The sequence below is a fragment of the Typha angustifolia genome, chromosome 8 (genome assembly GCF_048772165.1).
Source record: "Typha angustifolia cultivar Huaian chromosome 8, ASM4877216v1, whole genome shotgun sequence".
Taxonomy (NCBI): domain Eukaryota; kingdom Viridiplantae; phylum Streptophyta; class Magnoliopsida; order Poales; family Typhaceae; genus Typha; species Typha angustifolia.
The window spans coordinates 6115916-6137909 of record NC_133246.1 but is presented as its reverse complement, the minus strand read 5'-3'; the positions used below and the strand labels follow the sequence as shown (position 1 = coordinate 6137909).

At 37.0% G+C, this 21994-nt stretch overlaps 1 protein-coding gene across 1 annotated transcript; it reads right to left on the bottom strand.

The window, feature by feature from the left end:
• Positions 1 to 15515: 15515 nt before the first annotated feature.
• Positions 15516 to 20140, bottom strand: LOC140765977 (protein DETOXIFICATION 16-like). Its single transcript, XM_073105337.1, has 8 exons — positions 19824 to 20140; positions 17485 to 18029; positions 17316 to 17402; positions 17081 to 17137; positions 16754 to 16992; positions 16551 to 16669; positions 16374 to 16460; positions 15516 to 15914 (listed from the first exon to the last, which is right to left on the bottom strand). Exons 1-8 carry the CDS (start codon positions 20073 to 20075, stop codon positions 15855 to 15857), a joined length of 1446 nt encoding a protein of 481 aa, XP_072961438.1. The 5' UTR covers positions 20076 to 20140; the 3' UTR covers positions 15516 to 15854.
• Between the last annotated feature and the right edge of the window lie 1854 nt (positions 20141 to 21994).

Genomic DNA, 21994 nt, shown 5'->3' with positions numbered 1-21994 from the left:
ACGTATATAGGTGAACATATTTCCTAACTTAATTGACAAAGTTGGCTTGATGAGATGTAAATACACTACTTTCTGTTTTGATACTATATTAACTTAGGGACTACCGTTAAGATCCAATTATCCAACCCTATCCACTTAGGGCACAAGTTTGTGTCGAGTTGACTATATAATATCAAGTCTGACTCATCGCCTCTAACCTATTTGAAATAACACCTAGACACACGTATATATCTAAACCCTAGGCAATAATATCACTCCTTTGGTTAAGTAAAAAACGAAAGAAATATTAAAAAATAAAAGCAAAGATGGACGCCAAGATTTTTAACATGGAAAATCTCAAACGGAAAAAAACCATTGATCCAAACTTGGATCAAAACCAATCACTAGAATAGTAGCAATTACAAGACTAATTCACAAAACAACCCGTCGATCTCCACGACTTTGTTCCTTTCAGTCTTGCTCGCTAGAACCCATGATTCACCGCTTCTCATGATTGATATCTAACCTCAGTAGCCCTCGAGATTTATCTTTCATCTAGATAGCTCTTAAGACGAAAGATTAAGCCTTGTAAAAGAGTAGGACCTTGTTGGTTGAAGAAACAATGTAGCCTCAAGAAGTCTCCTTCAAAATTGCTTCACCAACCACCCTAGAGTTAGGGCATCATAATACTTATGTATGATCTTCATGATAGAGCCAAATCCAAGTCTTATCAAAACTCACAAAAGTCTAAAAATTACAAACTTCGTAGGTGCGTTCGAACGGCCTGACTTGATCTCAGGTGCATTCGAACGCTCAAGTGCATTCAAACGCGGTAGCTTGATCTTCACAGGTTGCGTTTGAACGGGCAAGTACACTCCTCTAGATGTGTGATCGCACTGTGAACATAGCAGGGTGCATTCGAACGGCATATGACTCCGTTTGAACGCCCACAGAAATAGCACTCACTGTCTGTACGAATGCCTACGCTCGCGCTCGAACGCGCTTATGAACGCTGCTCTCTATCTGTGTGAATGCCTACGCTTACGTTCGAACGCACTTAAAAACACAAGTTACTGTCTGTGCGAACGCGTTGTGAAGAGGCTGTGAACGTGATGTGAACGCGATGTGAATTTGAAAACTTTTCTCCTTTGATCTTGCAATTCTTCAAACCAAATACTTTCTAGACTTATATAAATGCTCATGTATATATATAAAAACACTTAGAATATTTTGTACACAATTGCCAATACTAAAAACTTAACAATCTCCCCCTTTGGCAATTTGTGACAAAATATCTAGCTTACAATAATTACAAAGAATCCTAAATGAGCATTCAACAAGTCTACCAATCCAAGATCAAGTGAAAATAACTTGAAGTGAAAGATCATGCATTCACTAAACAATTCAAACACAATAATACATGTCAAGTTATCAAGCAAACATAAGTTATCAAGCAAACACAAGTTATCAAGCAAATTATCATACAATAAACTCCCCCTAAACTCCTAAACTCACTCCTTACTCCCCCTAAACACACGATCTCTTCTAAACTAACTCTCCCCATTTTTGATACAAATTACCAAACATTAAGAACTAGGAGGAAACTGACGATAGAGGATCAACAAAACCGAGTCAAGCACTCTCCCCTGACAAGCTTGCTCAACCTGTAAGTCATTCATGACCAATTGTAAGTCCTGCACCTGAGTGCTAAGCTGATCAAACTATGCAGAGAACTGTGGAAACTCTCTCTTAGGGTGATATAAGTCATCGTCAGAGCTGTCGTCAGAACTGTCTCGGTGTGATCAACGTTCAACGACAGAAGAGGAGGTTGGCTTGTAAGGAGACGATGGATCATGAGTTTGACTCCTCTTAATTGTGATCCGATCCAATAGTTTCTAGGTAGTAACTGATGCTTCTGTGGTGTCCACTCTCACACCACTCTGCATGTACAGTTTGGTGATGAAAATACCAAATGACAAACCCTCACGAGGAGCTTCTTTTTGTGCAGCAGTCAAAATAGAATCATATATTATAGCAGTCAAATCAATAGAAACCCCTAATAGTATCGCATGAAGGAGGAAGGCCCGGTCCTGACTGATACTGGAATGCTAAGTCTTCGGAGTGATGTTGTAGAGACAGATGAGATGTAACATGCGAGCCATCGATGTCAGTTTCACATGTGGCATCATGTTACCTATCCACTCTTCCCTTTGTATTAATACATCACCAGCAAAATCTTGGACAGTAGGAAGAGGCTTAGAAGAGGGATATTGGAACTCGCCATTAGGAAGTTGGAATTCAGCACGGATGACTTTAGAGTTCAGATACATGGATAACCCTCGGACGGTGGACCGTATACATCGTTCCAAAAGAGTGGTATTATTGAAAAACTCCCGGACAACCTCCACATACGTTGTCCCGTCCATCTGACACACTAACAACCATCCTTGCTTAGTGAACATCTTTTCTATCCCCAAGGTGGCAAAATCAGAGATAACAACCGGCTTTTCATAGATTATCGAACGAGTTCCAAAATTGTGTTTGTATCTCCCTGCAACAACCGGCCATTTCTTACACAACACGATTCTTTCTCTCCACAATTCCGTTCTGTTGTGGAATTATAGGAGCTGAAAATTCATGCTAAATACTAAGAGAATATTAAAATATAGAAAAATTTTCATTTTCAAATTCTCTACCATGATCAGAACGAATCTTAACTAGGGTAGTAGATTTTTTATTCTACAGTTTCAAACATAGTGATTTAAAAACTTTAAAGGTTTCAGACTTCTCACGTAAAAAGGCAATTCAGGTATATCTAGAGTAATCATCGACCATTAAGAATATATACCATTTACCTCCAAGATTTCCGTTTTTGTTGGCCCGATTAAGTCCATGTTGACTAATTGTAACACACGATCAGTGGTAGCTGCATTTACTTTCTTGTGTGAGATCCTAATTTGTTTTCTAATTTGACACGAACCGCACACTTTTTTTGACATTTCCTTCATCTTAGCTATTCTTTTTACCACTTCTTGTTTGGAAGGATTAAACAATTCCTTGTGATTCACATGTCCAAGACGTTGATGCCAAATATCCGCAATGTCAAAAGAAGTACTATTACATTTTAGTTTATGTGACGTTCCAATAACATAGCGATGTTCTAGATCCAAAACATGTAACATTACCCTCATGATCTAAAATAGTACAATCATTTTTAGAGAATTTTACCTCATAATCTTCATCACAAAATTGACTGATGCTTAGTAGATTTGCTTTTAAATTTTTAACATAAAGAACATTTTCATGAATAGGAACACTTGGAGTACTTACCTTTTCCTTACCTATTACCTTAGATGAATTACCATCTCCAAATGTCACAACTCCCCTTCATGCTCTTCGACATTAGAAAATAAGGATATGTCGCCCGACATATGTCTTGAATAGCCACTGTCTAAATACCATAAGTCAAAATTTAAAACTTTCAAGACAGTATGCACAATATAACATTTCAAGTCACTTCTCTTGACCCATATGGCTTTTGTTTTCACTCCATAAATGAAGGCACTCCTAGGTTTTTGTAAAAATTTGCAATGTGATTGAATATGCCCTAGAATACCACAATGAAAGCATGTCTGAACAAATCCTTTTTTACTCACCTTTTGTCGAGGAGTATGTCTAAAGTTTACTTTTTACGCGGTTGAAGATTTACTAATTTGTTGATTCATCTTCAGTTTAGAGACATTCATCTAGGATTGCTTTGTAAATGCGATTGATGACCTCAGGTTTTCTTCCTTTTGTATACTTGTAAAAACAAAGATAGTTTTATTATTATTTGAATTACCAATGTATCCAACTCCATACCTGTCTTTTTAGAAATCTGAGCGTTTAAAATCTCGTCAAGTTTATTCTTCCCTTTAAGAAATGTCACTTTCTTCTGCAATCGCTCTAGCTCAATTTCATCAGCCTTTATCTTATCTTTCGCATCATCAAGTTATTAAGTAAGGTTTTTGACACGTTCAAGTTTCAATTTGTATTTCTTCTCAAATTGATTTCTTTTTGGTTCGATTACCTTGATTCGCTAAAGTAGTTTAAGATTGCTCTTCTTGAGTTTGAATGACTCCAGGTACAAATCATTATATGCCTTTTGTATTTCTGATTCTTCTTCCTTAGCTAGTAACACATCCTGATCATCTGTACTATCAAAATCATCATCGGATTCATCTAAGTCATCTCAAGTGACTTTCATAGCTTTACCCTTCCTCTTAAGATGATTATGGCATTCTAATGCGATGTGTCCAAAATCAGAACATTCAAAACATCAAACTTTATTATCAGAATTCTTATTTTTCTATTTCACATTGTTGTTACTCACCCCAGTATTCGAATTCACAGGATTCTTTTTTCTCACAAAAGCTTTGCTTTTCTCAAGTTTTTCAGCATTCAACTCGTTTGACTTTCGAAAAAATTTATTGAACTTTTTAACAAACATGGCCAACATCTCAACATCCAAATCACCTTCATCATCAGACTCCTCTAAATTTTGTTTAACAGTGATTAGGGCCATCCCTTTGGACTTCCTAGGTTTTGAAAGGTTGGACTCAAACGTTTGTAGATTTCTTACCAATTATTCAACCTTCATAAAATCGATGTCCTTACTTTCCTCAATAGCTATAACTTTCGCCTGAAACCTTTCTGGGAGAGACCTAAGGATCTTGCGAACAATTCTATTTTCAGGAATTTTCTCTCCTAGGTTGAAACTGAAGTTGACTATATCACTTTACTTTGCATAGAACTTATCAAATGTTTCATTCTCCTCCATACGTAGAGTTTCAAAACTAGTAGTCAGCCTCTAAAGTTTCAAAAGTTTTACAGCCATGGTTCCTTCATGAGTAGTTTCTAAGATCGTCTAAGCTTTTTTTGCTATTTCACAAGTAGAAATTCTTCTAAATTCTTCCGAGGAAACACAACTAAAAATTACATTTATTGCCTTGCTATTCCATCCAACTTTTTTATAATCTGCCCTATCCCACGACTCCATCGGTTTCTTAGCAAGCTTATCATTCACCATGTACATTGGTGCACTCCAACCGTTTACAACGGAAATCCATACTCGCTCATCTATAGACTTTAAGTAAGCTATCATTCTAACTTTCTAATATCCATAATTTGATCCATCTAGAATAGGTGGTCTAATAGACGATTGTCCATTTTTATAAAAATTCATGCCTATCTAATCTCTCTTTAAAGATGAGAGAACCCGCTCTGATACCAATTGAAAGAACACCTAGACACACGTATATATCTAAACCCTAGCTAATGATATCACTCCTTTGCTTAAGTAAGAAGTGGAAGAAATATTAAAAAATAAAAGCAAAGATGGACGCCAAGATTTCAACATGGAAAAACCCAAACGGAAAAAAACCATGGATCCAAACTCGAATCAAAGCCAATCACTAGAATAGTAGCAGTTACAAGACTGACTCACAAAACAACCCATCGATTGCCACGACTTTGTTCCTTTTAGTCTTGCTCACTATAACTCACGATTCATTACTTCTCATGATTGATATCCAACCTCAATAGCCCTCGAGATTGATCTTTCATTTAGATAGCCCTTAAGACGAAAGATTAAGCCTTGTAGAAGAGTAGGACCTTGTTTTGAAGAAACGATGTAGTCTCAAGAAGTCTCCTTCAAAATTGCTTCACCAACTACCCTATAGTTAGGGCATCACAATACTTATATATGATCTTCAAGATAGAGGCAAATCCAAGTATTATCAAAACTCATGAAAGCTCAAAAATTGCAAACTTCGTAGGTGTGTTCGAACGCTGCCCGGTTGCGTTCAAACGGCTTGACTTGATCTCAGGTGCCTTCGAACGGGCCCAAGTGTGTGCGAACGTGGTGGCTTGATTTTCATAGGTTGCATTCGAATGGGCAAGTACACTCCTCTAGATGTGTGAACACGCTGTGAACGTAGTAGGGTGCGTTCGAACGGCCCATGACTGCGTTCGAAAGCACGCAGAAACAACACTCACTATTTGTGCGAATGCCTACTCTCGCATTCGGACACGCTTGTGAACGCCATTTTCTATCTGTGCGAACGCCTGCACTCACGTTCGAACGCATTTGTGAACGCTGCTATTTGTTTGTGTGAACGCTTGCACTCGCGTTCGAACGCGCTTTAAAACACAGGTTATTGTCTGTGCGAACGCGCTGTGAACGCGATGTGAACTTAAAAACTTTTCTCCGTTGATCTTGCAATTCTTCAAACCAAATACTTTCTAGACTTGTATAAATGCTCATGTACATGTATAAAAATACTTAGAATATTTTATACACAATTGCCAACATTAAAAACCTAAAACTATTTACTACATGCACCTTATACATGACAAACCTGAATAAGGTGATTTACAAGAAAAGTGTAGTTTTTCTTCTTTAGATATCAGGTCTACTTTTTCCTTCCTTGGTAAGGTATGTCATCTTAACTGTTTCTTTCCCAATTTAAACTATTTTTTATTGAGATGATAAAGAAGAGAAATTTCCTATGCATTTAATGAAGGAAAGAAAAATCAAATGCAAAAATTAATGTTTTACACTAATAGTTTGTTATGCAGTAAGCCCGAGTTGAGTTTTAGTTCAAACTAGCTCAGAGTCCCCGAATTGCAAGAATTTACAGTCAGCGTAGTTCAAAAAAAAATAATCAAAATATATTCATAGGATGTTAGAAAAATGTGAAATCAAATAGATTGATTCAGTAATATTGGGATCTATATTTTTTTATTTCATATTCACATCAGATTTGTAGTCTATCTAGGACAGAATTAGGATCTAATCAAAGAGAGATATAAAAGCTAGATTTGTAGTTTTTTCTTAGTTTGTTTCTTATTTTGTTTTAGTTACCTTCAGACACCTTATTTCATTTCTCAAAAATAAGACCTTATATCTTGAATCCTTAGGCATTGATTTTGAAATTATTGAAGGAATTAATCTTTTCTTCTCTCTCTCTCTCTCTCTCTCTCTCTTCCTCTCTTGCTATCTCTCCTACATTCGACCTCTCCCTAACCCTAGCTGCCTTATCCCCTTTTTGGCCTTCCTCCTCATCATCACAACCCTCTTTATAGTTGTATACAATCCAATTGAGAGTACTCTACTCGACACTCTCTGCCTACCATCCATGTCAATCGTAGTCAGCCATCTAACGTATGAAAACCCTAGATCCTTCAATCTCCAAGCCAAGCATGTCCATTACCCAATCTTAGGCCCCTCCATAACCAATTGGCCTCTTGCAATCCTTGGATACACCAACTATAGCCCAATCCGCACCAGCAAGTTAAAATAAACCAACCGTGCAAAATACACCTATAGCAATGTGCACCCCTCTATTTCGATGTGCATTACTTCCAAAAGTTTGAGACCCTCATTTGTTAGTCAAAGCCAACATGCACTCACCATACTCGGTGCACATGTTATGAATTAGATCTGGAACGATTCGTTCATAGGATGATCTTGAGATTTTGAGGGTAGTAATCTCGGAAGCTCCAGATCTAATGGCTTTCGAATAAAGTCAATCAGAGATTCAGATGAAAAGTTATGATTAGAATAGTGAAGCAAGGTCAAAATATAGCAGAATAGTAATTAACCGATGTTGCAACGATTGTCGGAGGGTGGTGGATGGCCAAGAGTGATGATGGATGGTCGTAAAGTATGGTGGCTGCTGGAGGAAGGTGGTGGCTAGAGTTTGGATGCTTAAAAGGTTTCTATGGTTATGATCTATTCCTATGAAGATAAAGATAATATAATGGCTACATAAATGGATAAATGCTAGGTAAATAAACTTAACTTAACTTAACTCAATATTCATGCAACACTTTCATTCAATGATAATCAATTAGGGTTATACTCCATATATTTATAGAGGTTAACCTTGGACCTATTTTTATTAGGATTTGTCTCAGCTTATATTAAAGATAAACATGACCTAGAGATAAATATGACTTAACTAAATCAGGTTTTCCTTATCTTTCTCAAAATATTTCTTTGTTCTTCCAAAGATAGAGTCATAATTTGGAGAAACTTTGAATATGAAAGTTATAGATTAGGACATCGTCGATCTTCTCCAAGTAGTTCCATAATATTTGGATGACTTTTGAATATCTTTAGAATATTTTCTTAAAACTATGCAGAAGTTAACTAACTGAACTTAACTAATTAAATAAACTCTAACCTACTTAGACTCTACCTAAACTATATGAGCAGAATAAATAAGATAACTAAACTTGATTCATTAAGCTCAATGTATCTATGATGTGATCCAATCTGACTCGAATTGCATCAATCCACCATGCTTCCGTCTACCTTGTCCTCAAGGTGTCCATGGTGGTTTTTAGACCTTCATAAGTTCTCAAACCTTATGTCCTCGATCTCCTTGTGTTCCCATCTACCACGTGAAAGAGGGCCCCATGGTGGTTTCTTCTCTAGGGCTCGCTGGTTTGAGCCATAATCCGCCTTAGCCATAGTTGGCTTAGACCAAATCCTAGCTATGGGTGGTTCAAGCCAAGGTCTTAGCGTATGCAGTTTAGGCCATGGTTCAGATATGGCTGTCTAAGGAAGGTGCTATCGGTGGTGGCTTAGATCAAAAGTGCTTAGATCACCATTGGTGGAAGACTAGGATTTTGACCTGTATTTTACACCACGATCGAGACTGTCGTCGGGGGCTGCTCCTGCATCATGTCGATGGTGGAAACAATTTGCAGAGATGGTAGGAGCTCTACCATAGCTAGAGGTGGTGCTTAGGTCACGGTTTGGGCTGGCACTTCCCCTCCCTCATGGTTTGGACTTTATGCCGTGGGGAGGTTGGTTTCACTGTGGTCGACGGTGCTAGTGGTGTAGGGAGGTGGAGGGTGACTAGTAGGACCTCTGTCAAGGCCTGAAATGAGTTATTGAGGGTAGTTTGGATCTCCTTCGAGTTCTCTTTCAATTCGTCTAAAGTTCTTTGAATAACGCCTACGCCCATGCTGGTAGGGCATCATCGGGGGTTGCTGGTGGTGCTGAAGAAATCTCCATAGAAATGGAGATGAGTTTTTGGTCCTCCATGGCCGCGATCTCCCCTAGGTTAGCTTTGGATCACATGTTCACTATTGTCTGAGGAACATCGGCTCTGATACCAATGTTATGAACTAGATCTAGAATGATTTGTCTGTAGGATGACCCTGAGATTTTGAGGGTAGTAATCTCAGAATTTTCGGATCTAATTGCTTTGGAATGAAATCAATTAGAGATTCGAATAAAAAGTTATGATTAAAATAGTGGAGCAAGGCCAAAGTAGGGCAGAATAGTAATTAATCAACGTTGCGGTTTGTCATCAGAGGGTAGTGGACGACCGTAAAGTATGGTGGTTGCTAGAGGAAGGTGGTGGTTAGGGTCTGGATGCTTGAAATGTTTCTACGATTATGATCTACTCTTATGATGGTAAAGACAATCAAATGGCTACAATAAAACGGTAAATGCAAGGTAAATAAACTTAACTTAGTTTAACTCCATATTCATTCAACGCTTTTATTCCATGATAATCAATTAGGGCTACACTCGACATATTTATAGAGGCTAACCCTAGATCGACTTTAATTAGAATTTCTTTTATTAGCTTATATTAAAGATAAACATGACCTAGAGATAATCATGACTTAGCTAAATCAACCTTTCTTATCTTTTTTGAAATATTTTTTCATTCTTCTAAAGATAGAGTTCTAATATAGAGAAATCTTAAATACGAAAGTTATAGATCAGGACATCATCAATCTTCTTTAAATGGTTCCATAATATACGAATTACTTTTGAATATTTGTAGAATATTTTTCTGAAGCTACGCAGAAGTTAACTAAACTGAATTTAGCTAATTAAATAAACTCTAACCTACTTAGACTCTAACTAAACTATACAAGCAGAATAAATAAGATAATTAAACTCAATTCATCAAGCCTAATGTTCGTATGACTTGATTCGTTCTGACTTAGATCACATCAGCACATCACTTCCGGACCATAGTAATGAAACTTTTTTGCGGTCCTAGGTCAATTTGGTATTAGAGCAAGCCCTTCCTTGGGTTATACCATCGATGCCACCAACATGAAAATGTTGGCTTCCCTAATTTGGCTAGTCGTTCATGAGCTACAATTACCTATGGTTGAAAATACTTGAGCCTATATGGAGATGTGCAACCATGAAGCCTTATTGCCACATGTGCCGCCACCACCATCATTGTCACTACGGTTACGAGCATCGCCATTGTAGTAATGTCATCATGATATAGAATTGATGAGGTTGACATAGTTAATAGAGGAGAGTTGCGAAGGTGGTGGATTACATGGAAGCTTTGTGTGGTTTGATGGTGATGTTAGGCAGCAAGGAGATGTGGAGATCTAAGAAGATAGAAGATGGTGCATTTTAAAGGTAGTAGGATTTCAAGGTTGGTAGTGAAATTGGTGGAGATATGGTTAGCTTTATCTATGAGATGGTGTGGCCATATCTAGATGATGGTGGCTACGGTGTGGGCAGCAAGGAAAGGTTTTGTTAGGGGTTAGATCAAATAGTAGAGGAGAAGAGGAGGGAGGAGTGGCTGGCCCTAAGAGACTATGGGGATTAGCAGATAAAGGGAGAAGCAGGGCGCCGGCCTATAGTGGTGGGCGATGGCTAGAGATGAGATAATGTGAAAGAGAAAGAGAGAACGAGATGGTGAATGAGAGGAAATATATGATTTTTGGAGATAAAGTCAAATATTGCTTAATAAAAAAATGAGGAGGCTAACCTATCTCGGACTTGAATTCAGTCTCCTATTATAATAAGCAACTCAACTAAACCAAATAAATAATTTAACAAATTAGACTCAAATTAGTAGATGACTTAATTAGCTAGGACTATTAAAATAGTAGATGCCTCAATATAGTAGGTAACTTAATCAATCAACTGAGTCATCTCCTAAATAAGTAAACAATAAGTTGGCTTGACCATTGAGCTCAATGTTGTTTGATATGATCCCATCAGATCTGAATCACATCATTTTGCCATGTTTCCAACCACCTTGTTGAGACATTTGGCCATGGATATCTGGGCTACTAAGATAAAGAAAGTGAGACAAGGCCTAGAGGTTGGAGTAAGATTAATAAAAGTTGATCAGGTCCAAAAGAAAGGTGGCTTGAGAGCCTTAATGCTTTAGATCTCCTAGAGAAAAATATCAATTTAACTGTTAGAGAGTTGGCTAATAAAGAGGATTTGATGGTCAAACTAAACCAACAATACAAAGATGAGGAGCTGCTTTGGCAGTAGAGATCTAGGCAAATGTGGTTGACTGCTAGAGATTTAAATATAGTTCATTTGCATATGATAGCTAATGGTAGGACAAAAAGATAATATTAGTTCTTTATTGTTTGAAGGGGAGCTGGTGAGAGACTAAATAAAAATTAGATCTCATATCATTGCTTACTACCAAAATTTATTTGGGGCTATAAATGATTAGAGGAAGAGAGAGCTATCGGAATTTTGTAAGTTGGGACTATATTTAAATCTCCTAGTCTTAATTTTGGTTGAGACAACCTTATACTAAGGAGGAGATTTTAAGGCATTTTATGATAGAAAACAAAGCACCAAGTCTTAATGGCTTTAGTATGAAGTTCTTTTGTAAGTTTTGAGAGTTGATAAAGAAGTATTTGTTGAAAGTATATCAGGATGTGTAAGAGGGACACGATGCTTTGCACAAGCTAAATTATGCAATGTTAGTGCTTATCCCTAAGAAATATGATGCTGAAAGAATTGACAAGTAACATATTAGCTTGATAAACTATAGCTATAAAATTGTCACAAAAGTTTTCACTACTAGATTGTCTAGTGTGATTGAGGATCTCACTGAAGATTGCCAAAATGTTTTATTAAAAATAGGTATACTTCGGATAGTATAATGTGTGCATATGAGATAATTTTGGGAGTAAAAGAAAAGCAAAGGTGAGGAATTCTTATTGAAACTTGACTTTGAAAAAGCCTATGATACAGTAAGTTAGGATTTTCATTATGATGTGCTAAGATGGGGAGGATTCTCTGAGAACTAGATAAGTTAGGTCATGTAGTCAATCTCAACTGGGTATACGACAATAATAATTAATAGAGATTTGGGAAAATATTTTAGATGTCAGAAGGAGGTACTACAAGAGGATTATTTATTATCCTATTTGTTTTTATATTGGTGGCAGATGGTTTATGTGGTTTGGGAGAAAACGTGAGAGCTTAAGGGTTATTAATCTGCAATATATAAATGATACTCTTATTTTCCTCAAAACAGGGGTTGAAATTTATCCGCTATTGTTTTGACGTAGTTTCAGGAATGAAAATTATTTTGAGAAGAGCTCTCTTATCCATTTGAGAGCTAATCCTAACAAAAAAGAGGCCGACTAATATTTTAAATTGTAAGGTAGAAAAACTTCTCATTAAGTATCTGGGATTACCTCTGCATGACAATTAAAAAAAAAGGAAAGGTGACTGATTGCAAGTTATAGATAAGATTGAAAAGAGACTTGCTGGATGGGAAAAGAAAATGCTCTCACATGGAAAGGGGAGGGGTTGAGGTTGGGAAATAACTCTTAGAAACTCTGATTTGAACTTCATCTCTCTTTATTACCTTTCATTTTTTAATTTACCCATCTGAGTGAATAATAAAATAGATAGATTAAGAAGAAATTTTTTGTGGAAAGGAATTGATGGGAAAAAAGTATACTCTCTGATTTATTGGAGAAAAGTTTGCATGAAGAAAGAATTTGGTGGTCTGGGGGTGACCTCTCTTTGATATGAATAGAGCTTTGTTAGGTAAATGGTAGTCGATTTTATTCAATTTAGAAAAATAGATGTGGATAGAAGTGGTGTTGCAAAGATATTACAAGAGGGAGGTTTTAATGGCTTTGGTTTCACGTGAATTTGAGGTTCGGATGAAAAGTCAAAAATATTAGTGAAGAAATGTCAAAATACAGTATAATCATAGTTATTCACCATTACGGTGGTCGTCGGAGAGTGGCGGATGGCCAAGTGTGGTGATAGATGGTCATATAGTAGGGTGTCTCATAGAGGAAAATGATGGCTTATAATATATTCTACGAAAATAAGGACGATCTAACGACTGAAAAAAAAGGATAAGAATGAGATAATAAAATAACTAAACTCAATGATCAATTCCACCATTATTATAAAATTATGACACTCTTATTTATAAGAGTAAAATCTTAGCGGATTAGATTCACATGCAGATTATTCGCTTTATTTGAAATTAAAATAATAAGCAAATCTAATTAAATAATTTAACTCGACTGATTTAACCCATGTGGTTGGATCATAGCGATCTACCATGCTTCTGATACCTTATCCTCAAGGTGACTAGTACGTGAGCTGGATCTTCTAGCTTATGTTGTGCTTATGGGTCCATGGGTCTACATGCAGTTATAGCTTAGTTAGTTGATGCGGGACCACCAGGTTGTTCCACTAGTTGTCATTGAGCTCGTACTCAGGCTTGGGATCATGTATATAAGTTCAAAACTGGTTCATATGAGGTGATTAAGTCGGATCGGTAAAAATTCAGCACGCTTTAGAGACCCTCTCCCTAGGGCTAAAAGTACTTTTCGGCCTAGGGATTGCTGTGGGCTGCTTGGGCACCGACGGCGGCTCAGCAACATTGTGGGCCACTGACAGTCAACCTCTAGGTGGTTCTTGTAGTGGTAGAGTGGCACTAAGCGGTGGTGAAAACCAATTATCGAGTTCAGGATTGGGTTGCTACAGTGGTAGCCATGGAGCATCATCGATGGGTCCACCAGCCCCTAGTGGCTGCGATTAGTGGCCATGGCTCCACTGCAATGGAGTCGTGATGATGAAGAGGCCAATAAAAGCCACCCCGATGTGGCTTGGCTCAAGCAAAATCGCCTCGAGCATGGTCGGCGAGTTTGGCCATGCGACAATCTCCGATAGCTGCGGTGGCCACCATAGGCTTGTAGTTGGCTAGTGAAAGCTAACTGTGGCCACCGATGGTCGCTGGAGCATCGGACTTGTGGCCACCGGCCATGATTTTGTTATAGCATAGGGAGTCATCGATGGTGGTCTTTCAGTCGTTTCCTTCATTTGCCCCCGACCTATCTTAGGTGCGGGGGTCCTATTGAAGGAACTGAACATGGTCGTTTGGGCCAGCCCTAAATCATCACTGTCGCGAGTGGGAAGACGACCCTAGTGCCACTGCTCTGGCACTACAGCAACGGTTGAGATGGTGTGTGGTGGTGAGGGGTCTCCACTGAGACCGGAGGAGGGGGTAAGGCCATGGTTTGGCTTAGCTCGTCCCTTCCCTCACGGCTTAAATTATTCTCACCGTAGGGGCTAGTTTTTGCTATAGCCGGTGGTGCTGGCAGCAGGTTGGTCTTGCTAGGCTAGGAGAATGGTCATCATGGCTTGGATAGCCTTCTCGATCCTCTCAAAACTCTCTGTGGCTTTCTTCAATGATTGCCCATGTGCGGGTTTATTGTCAACAATTGCCAATAATGGAAGTAGCGTAGAGAAAGCACTCACAGGAATGAAGATAAGTTCCTAGTCCTCTATGGTTGCTCCGTCTTTGTTCATCTTCTTCGATCTTATGCTAACCATCAACTAAGGAACGTCACCTTTGATACCAATCTTACAAACCAAGTTTGGATTGATCTTGACGGAAAAAAATTATAAAAATTTTATGGGTGTTATCTCATGAGTTAGGTTCTAATGATTGTATTTTACATAAATCTGAGAACAGGGTGAAAAATATAAATAAAAGAGTGAAAGAAAGTCAAAATGGAGCAAAATTATAATCATCTGACGTTGCGGCAATCATCGAAGGATGGCAGACAATCAAGGGTGGTGGTGGATAGCCGTAGAGTAAGATAGCTTGTGGAGAAAGATGGTGGCTAGAATTTAGAAGCTTTGGAGGTTCTATGGCGATGATCTACTAGTACGAAGATAAGGATAATCTAACAACAGAAATAAAAGATAAGGACGAGATAATAAAATAACTAAACTCAATGATCAATTCCACCATGATTATCAACTCATGATCACTCCTATTTATAGAAGTAAAATTCTAGTAGATTGGATTCACATGTATATTATTCGCTCTATTTAAAATTTAAAATAATAAGCAAATCTAACTAAATAATTTAATTCGAGTTGGCTCGACTGACTTAACCCACGCTGTCTGATCGTATCATACTAACCTTATTTAGTCACCAATTTGCTAATCACAAAACCTAACAATTTTAATTTCTTTTCTAGGGTTGTTGGGTTGTGTGTGTTGATTTGAACCCATCCCATATGTTATTATCGTAGGTAGGTAAGGGGTCGCTATGCTGAATTGTGTGTTTTTTGTAGGGTTCGCCAATAGTCTTTTGTCAATAAATAAATAAAAATCTAGTCTACTCAAATGCATAATTCTAATATATCCTTTCATTATTAGACCTCGCGAAGCTTATGAACATGCCAAACCACAATCTAAATAATGATTAAGAGATCAATAATTAATGAAGATTGCCTCATCTTCCTAGTTTGATGATTTGGCTAGGTTTAAGCATCAATTTCAAATGAGGTAATTAATGTTCAAAATCAGGGCCTTATGCTAACAAAATTACAATACTTCTAATTGCCCCTTCTTCTCAAAAGAAAGAAAACAAAAAAGCGAAGTTATAGTACTGCATGTCAAATACCAGTGCTGTGTATATTTGAAGATGATGAACTTTGACATACTTCTACGACCAAAATGGCGAGCTTGAATTTAGTTTCTCCTTTTCATCATTCTATAAACTTTATTTAATGCCATTCAGTATTTGATACATCATATTACTATTTCTGTGGGGATTGTGGAGCTGAATACTCTATCCTTTGCCTTCCTTGCCTGGAAATAAATAGACCTTCATCATCAGATACAAGAAATTTAAATTTGTACAAACAAAACAAATTGAAAATTTGACAATTTTCACATTGCCATGTGTGCTATCCCTTTTAGCAACCTTCGCTATAATTGTTATGATTTAATTGAAAAATAAATGTTTCTTAGTATAGAGCTCATATCATATGGTAACTTTCTTTATGCTTTAGATAGCTGAGATAACTACATTTGAGATTCTTGGTAATGAATATTCTATAAACTTTGATGAAGCAAAGGTTAAAATATGGCAGCTTTCGAAGAAGCTCCTTCACCTTTTTGCTGAAAGCTTTTCAAAGCTAGTGAAATATATATCTACAAAGGGATGCAAAGTTTACCATCTATGGAACTGCTTGCGATTGTATAACAGAAAAGTAATTTAGTACAAGAAAATAGGAGCATGGGAGAGAATTCGTCAATGAATCTTACTTCTTTCTCCCAGTCTGTGCGTAGGGTAATAGCTAAATAAATCAACACTTGTGGAAAAGTGCCACATATGATTCCTATCCAGAGGCCCTATTCATCATCATACGTATTTGTCAGCTTGAGATCAACACTATCATTAGCCAAAATTTTAAATCAAGAAGAAAATAGGAAGAAAAGCACCTTTCCTCCCAGATGAAAGATAAAAGCTAAAAGAATAGCTGAAGGAATCCCTGAAATATAATATGCTCCAAGATTAACAAAAGCACCAATCTTCTGCCAACCACATCCCCTAGCAACTCCTGCATGTTCAAGAATTATCAAGTGTCTAGTCTATAATGATATAAGAATAAGAAACTGATAATGAACTAGAGGATGTCGTTTACCTGAGAGAACACTTTGAATTCCATCAAAAATGTGGGATGTTGCGAGAATTGGCAACATAATCGCCACATATTTCACCACTTCCTCTTCATTGCTATATACATATCCCCAAATACCACGTAGTAAAACCAGAGCCAAACCCACTATCAAACCTTCTGCAATGGCCAAGAATAACACTATACGTACAGCTAAACGAGCAGCTTGACCACGTCCGGCACCGAGTTCATTTGAGACACGAGTACTGTGAAAAGGAAAAAAGTTAAATAGAATTAAAGTTATTAAAGATGGTAGAAGGTAGAAGATTGTCAAGAAGATCTATATTAACTAACCTCACTGCAGCACCAAGACCAAAAGGAACCATGTAGACTGCTGAAGCTGTGTTAAGTCTGAGGAAATAAGAAGCTTTTATTTAATCACATAACATTGCTATATGTGCTAACTTAATAATGAAGCATTGGATGTGTTAAATTGGGAACCTAAGTACTGTTCTTATCATTGACAACATCCTTTAGAGTTTGTTTCCTCAAAGCAATAAAAGGGAAAAATTATAAGAGCTGCTCTCACATTATTGATAGCACCGATGTCTCTAATTTCGGATTTGGGAGAAGACCAGAAAGAAGCACCAGAAACTCGAACGACCACCACTCCAAGCTGTCCCAATCCATATGATACAGTTAGAATAGTAACTCAAAATACTTAATTGTTACTTAAATGGATATGCTATTTTTCTTACCAAACCATCAATGCCGATGGAACAGCTAATCTGGTGAAGTTGAGAATATCGTGCAAAGCCTCTTTTGAAAAGCCAGTCCAAGTTTTCTTGCAGTTATTTGATAGTCTAACATAAAGTGCCAATAGTAACACATTGATCCAATAAGAGATTCCATTTCCAAGTGCAGCACCTTTGCTGCCAAGGCCTAATTGGTATACCAATATCCAGCAGACAAGTATATGAAGCAATGCAGTAATCCCGGAGCTTAGCATTACTGGAAAAACGATATTTTGGGTCTGTAGGAACCTAACATGGCACTGAAGAAGACCATATGCGAAAAGAGATGGGATCATCCATCGAGCATATACTCCAGCTTCCATAGCAATCTCTGGATCTTGCCCACATAAAAGAAGAATTTGGCCCGTGCAGGCCCAAATAATGGCAAGCGGAATGCTTACAAGCATAAGGACTAGCATTGCCCTTTGCATATGGATACCAAGCATATAGAATTGTTTTGCTCCAAAGGCCTGGCCGCACAACGTATCCAAAGCGCTTCCCATTCCCATCTAACCACAGAACAAAATAAACAATTTTGTTCACACAACATAACTGTAACAGTTTTCCTCAAAGAGAAAAATCAGCCAACTTCAATAGTAAAATGCTTTGACAAAATAACAAAGAACATGAATCGTCATAGCAAGACATATCAAGATAAGGATCGTTAACTCATATTAATATGCTAAACTTTTCATTTTGGCATTGCAACGACATTAGTTGCATCCTCTGATGGAAAAGAACAAGTAGTCAGCATATGACTAACTAGAGAAGAAAAAAAAGAAGGGAAAACCTCCTCTGGCATAGCATCACTATTTTTCATTAGTCTAAATAAATGGGGAGGAAAGAAGAAGGTGGTTAGTATGATATTAGGACTTGCCACATGAACACTACATGGTCATGTATTTGTCATAGAGACAGTCCCTCTGCTCATGTATTTGTCATATAGGTTGCCTCTTCAACATGTTGTTTGGAACCTCATGCAGAATAACACTCTGTCTTGAGTTGGCAAGGTAATAAAAATTCACCAATCAAGCTCCTTGCTCGAAGAGTTCTCTCATTCAAATTACTATTAAACACTGTCTTGAGTTGTCCGAATTACTACTAAACACTTCTTCAAACATGTATATGACCTAACTTTTGAGGTCAGAATGAGAATTTTATCTACAATTTGCAATAGTGTCCCTCTGATTCCATATGATTTTTACTAGAAAAGGAATTATTGTACTAGTAATATTAATCTTGGTGTACTTTCCTTTCCACTCTTTACGTAGATTGGAGACTTACTGTTTCAGATCAAAGAACTTCAAACTTGCCCAAGATATCTTGCGATGCCATTGTTAATTTAAATTAGATACCAATCCAAACAGAATCTCACAGAATTTACCAATTGTATTCTGTATGACCTCACACCCTCCACCCCCAGCCCCCACCCTCCTATTGATAATTATGTAGGACTCCTTCCACTGTATCAGTAAATGAGCAAAACCAGAAAATGAGATCTGAACCTAATTGCCCAACTTCCATAGTCTTTTCAGGTAAAACTGTGTCCGGAGAGGTCAAGTACATATCTAGAAGTATGAAAACTAGGGTGGAGAACTCGTAGAATGGCATAATCCAGAACCTGGAGTTCACAAAAGAAAGACGTAGATATATTCCTAATGGTAAACTTCAGAAGACAACAATATCACTAGTTTTCTTCCGAATCACTTGATCTCCGATTTTGTTCTTGACTTGCAAGCATTCCACTGATATTTTTGACTTACAATCGAACGAAGTGAATTTAGCCCAATTCTATATTATACAACCAAGTGAAACCTTCATGATATCTATATTGTAGATTTAGATTGCAATTAATATGGCAGATTTGTCAAAATATTCCAAGACCTATAGAGTCTTTTGTTATTGCTACTTTTGAGTTCTTGTGAAATGATTTGCATGTCCAAAAGGTCCATGGAGACGACATTATAACTGTAGATGCTTGGATCTATATTATAACTGTAGTACACCATTAGGAGGTTAGTAATGGCCTCATCAATCTCACATTTTTGTTTAAACTATAGATTCAAGACGACAGAAAGGCCCAATTTACATCAGCACCATTCTCAATATAAAAAAAAGGAGAATAATGAATCAGATTAGCATAAAGACAAAAGGATAACAGTAATCAAATTGGTTGTCTTTTGGATGTCCCAATCAACTACAACCTCAAAGACTAAGATATTGATTTCTCAACCGTCCATGGAGATAAGCCACACATGCAGTTGGATAACAGAGGAGATAAAGAGTGGACAATCTAGACATACCAACAAGCTAAAACCAGTGACTGCAGCAAAGGAGCTGGCCATGGAGGCACCTGAGAGGGAGAGCTCCCCAAGGTGTCCAACAAACATGATTGATATCATCTGGATAATGTTCTGCAGGACGTTTCCTGCTATCAATGGCCCTGCTAACCATAGCTGCTTCTTTACTTCCGCTAACAACTTCCCTTCTTCACTAGTACAGGAGCTTGTGAGAAGAGGAGACTCCATGTTTGGCCTCCCCATCTCTTCTCCCATTGCTATTTTTGAGGCTTTTAGCCCCTCTTCTCTCCCTCTCCAACTAGTTTCCAAGTGGTGCTTGCTATTTATTGGAACTCCTGCAAAATGGCCACTTTTGAAGAATATTTGACCAAAAGGGCTATTTCTTTAACCAAAAAAAGTTATTAAATTGTTTACCATCTTGCTTTGAATAACTTTTTTTTTCAGTTTGTAATTCAATTTCTTATTTCATAATAACAATTAAATATTATAATAGTTATATTTTAGAGTATAAATAATTTGTATCAAAATTATACCTTATATCATACATTAATCTAATTATTGATTTATCTATTTTATATCAAATCAAAAATATCTATCATAATTTTATAAAAATAGAAAATATTTTTGTGGATGGTATTAGGTGGCATGCTATATGCCAAATAAAGTGTTAAACTTATATGTGGTTTTATTATACTTTAAAATACTAATAAATGAAGTTCTTTTTTTTTTCTCCATAGTGGTAGTTGACGTGTTGAAAATGGATCCATTTAAATATTCTATTTGTAGGATAAACTATTTTAATAAATAAATAAAATTTTGAGGTTAGAAAGTCAAAAATTCAGGTTTAACAATACCTAGAGTGGCAATTAACTTGTCATGATTTATATCTTGCCTTTTTTATATTGCTTAATGAAACCCTTTATTTTACTAAAATATTAGAAATCACACCCATTTTAGTTTTCTTTTAATAAAAGTCCTTAGACCGCGTTTCATTCAAGTTTTACCAAAAATAAGTAGGTTTTAGTTCTAGGCTAGACCACAGTTTACAAAGCTTGTTACTAAGAGCAAAATGAGCTAACTTGTTGCATGGTTGTTGTTCCCTCTACTAGTGAATCCGACATGGATCAGAGGATGGAGAGAGAGATCTTTAATTTCATAGATAATGGAGTGGGTTTTTTAGTTGGCAATCTCTACTAATCTACTAACCGTCTTAACTACAATTTGCAGATTGTGAATATCTTAACCACATTTTGCCCATAGATCTTGATAGCTTCCTTTAAGCCTTTAAGCCAAGCAAGATAGCTAAGGATTCCCCGTAGAGCACACTAGGATAGAAGTTCAAAAGTATAGAAAAACTTATACTCCAGAGCAGAGCAAAGCTTAAAGCTAGGTCCTCTAAAAGAACCAGCCGTTGCGATCACTCAGGGGGTAATTCCAATGTGGGAAGTAGGCCATTAGGCAATAATATATCAAAATAGGCTTGTTAGCATCTACTGTAAGAAGGTGGGACGGCGAAAGAAAAAGAGGATCTCATCCATGGCAACTTTGGGTTACATCTTTTCCTTTGTTGCTTCTCCATATGCTTGGGCTTATGGAGTGATAAGAGTGAAAATAATAACCGGCTAAACTCATATTTCTCTCAATGATAATTATCAACATATATTCATCTCTATTTATAAGAATAAAATTTCTAGCGTTTCGGATCTACATGCAGATTATTTGATTTATTTAAAATTCAAAACAAAAAGATAAAACTAAGTAACTAATTTGACTCGACTCAAGTTAACTTATCTGGTCGGATCGTAACATAAACACAATTTTATGAAATCATTTGGAAGTAAACAAGAGCTAGGGTTTGAAAATTACATAAGAAAAACTCTCAACCAGAAATGACCAAGAGTATTTGAATTGAAAATTTCAAAATTATTGTTTTCTAATAATCTAACCTTTTAAGGGCAGTTGGTGAGTCATGCCTCAACACTGCAGATCTATTATTATTATCCAAAAAGGAAATCCATGCTGAGGGGTCGTGGGGAACATGCAATGTTTCAAGTTGGCATATCTTAGGAAATCTGAGGTTTTCTTTTTGTTTGCTTGGCCACCACGAATGCGCTTATTAGCTCAAACCTTTTCTATTACAATAAGGTTGAAAACCTTGTGGAGAAGTAGGATTA

Bases quoted from the DNA above. Each gene is read 5' to 3' on its own strand.
- LOC140765977 (XM_073105337.1), bottom strand. From the start codon at position 20,075: ATGGGAGAAGAGATGGGGAGGCCAAACATGGAGTCTCCTCTTCTCACA. The intron at 18,030-19,823 runs GTATGTCTAGAT...TTCTGTGGTTAG, and splicing joins TCACTGGTTTTAGCTTGTTG to ATGGGAATGGGAAGCGCTTT. The intron at 15,915-16,373 runs GTAAGATTCATT...ATTTATTTCCAG, and splicing joins GCACAGACTGGGAGAAAGAA to GCAAGGAAGGCAAAGGATAG.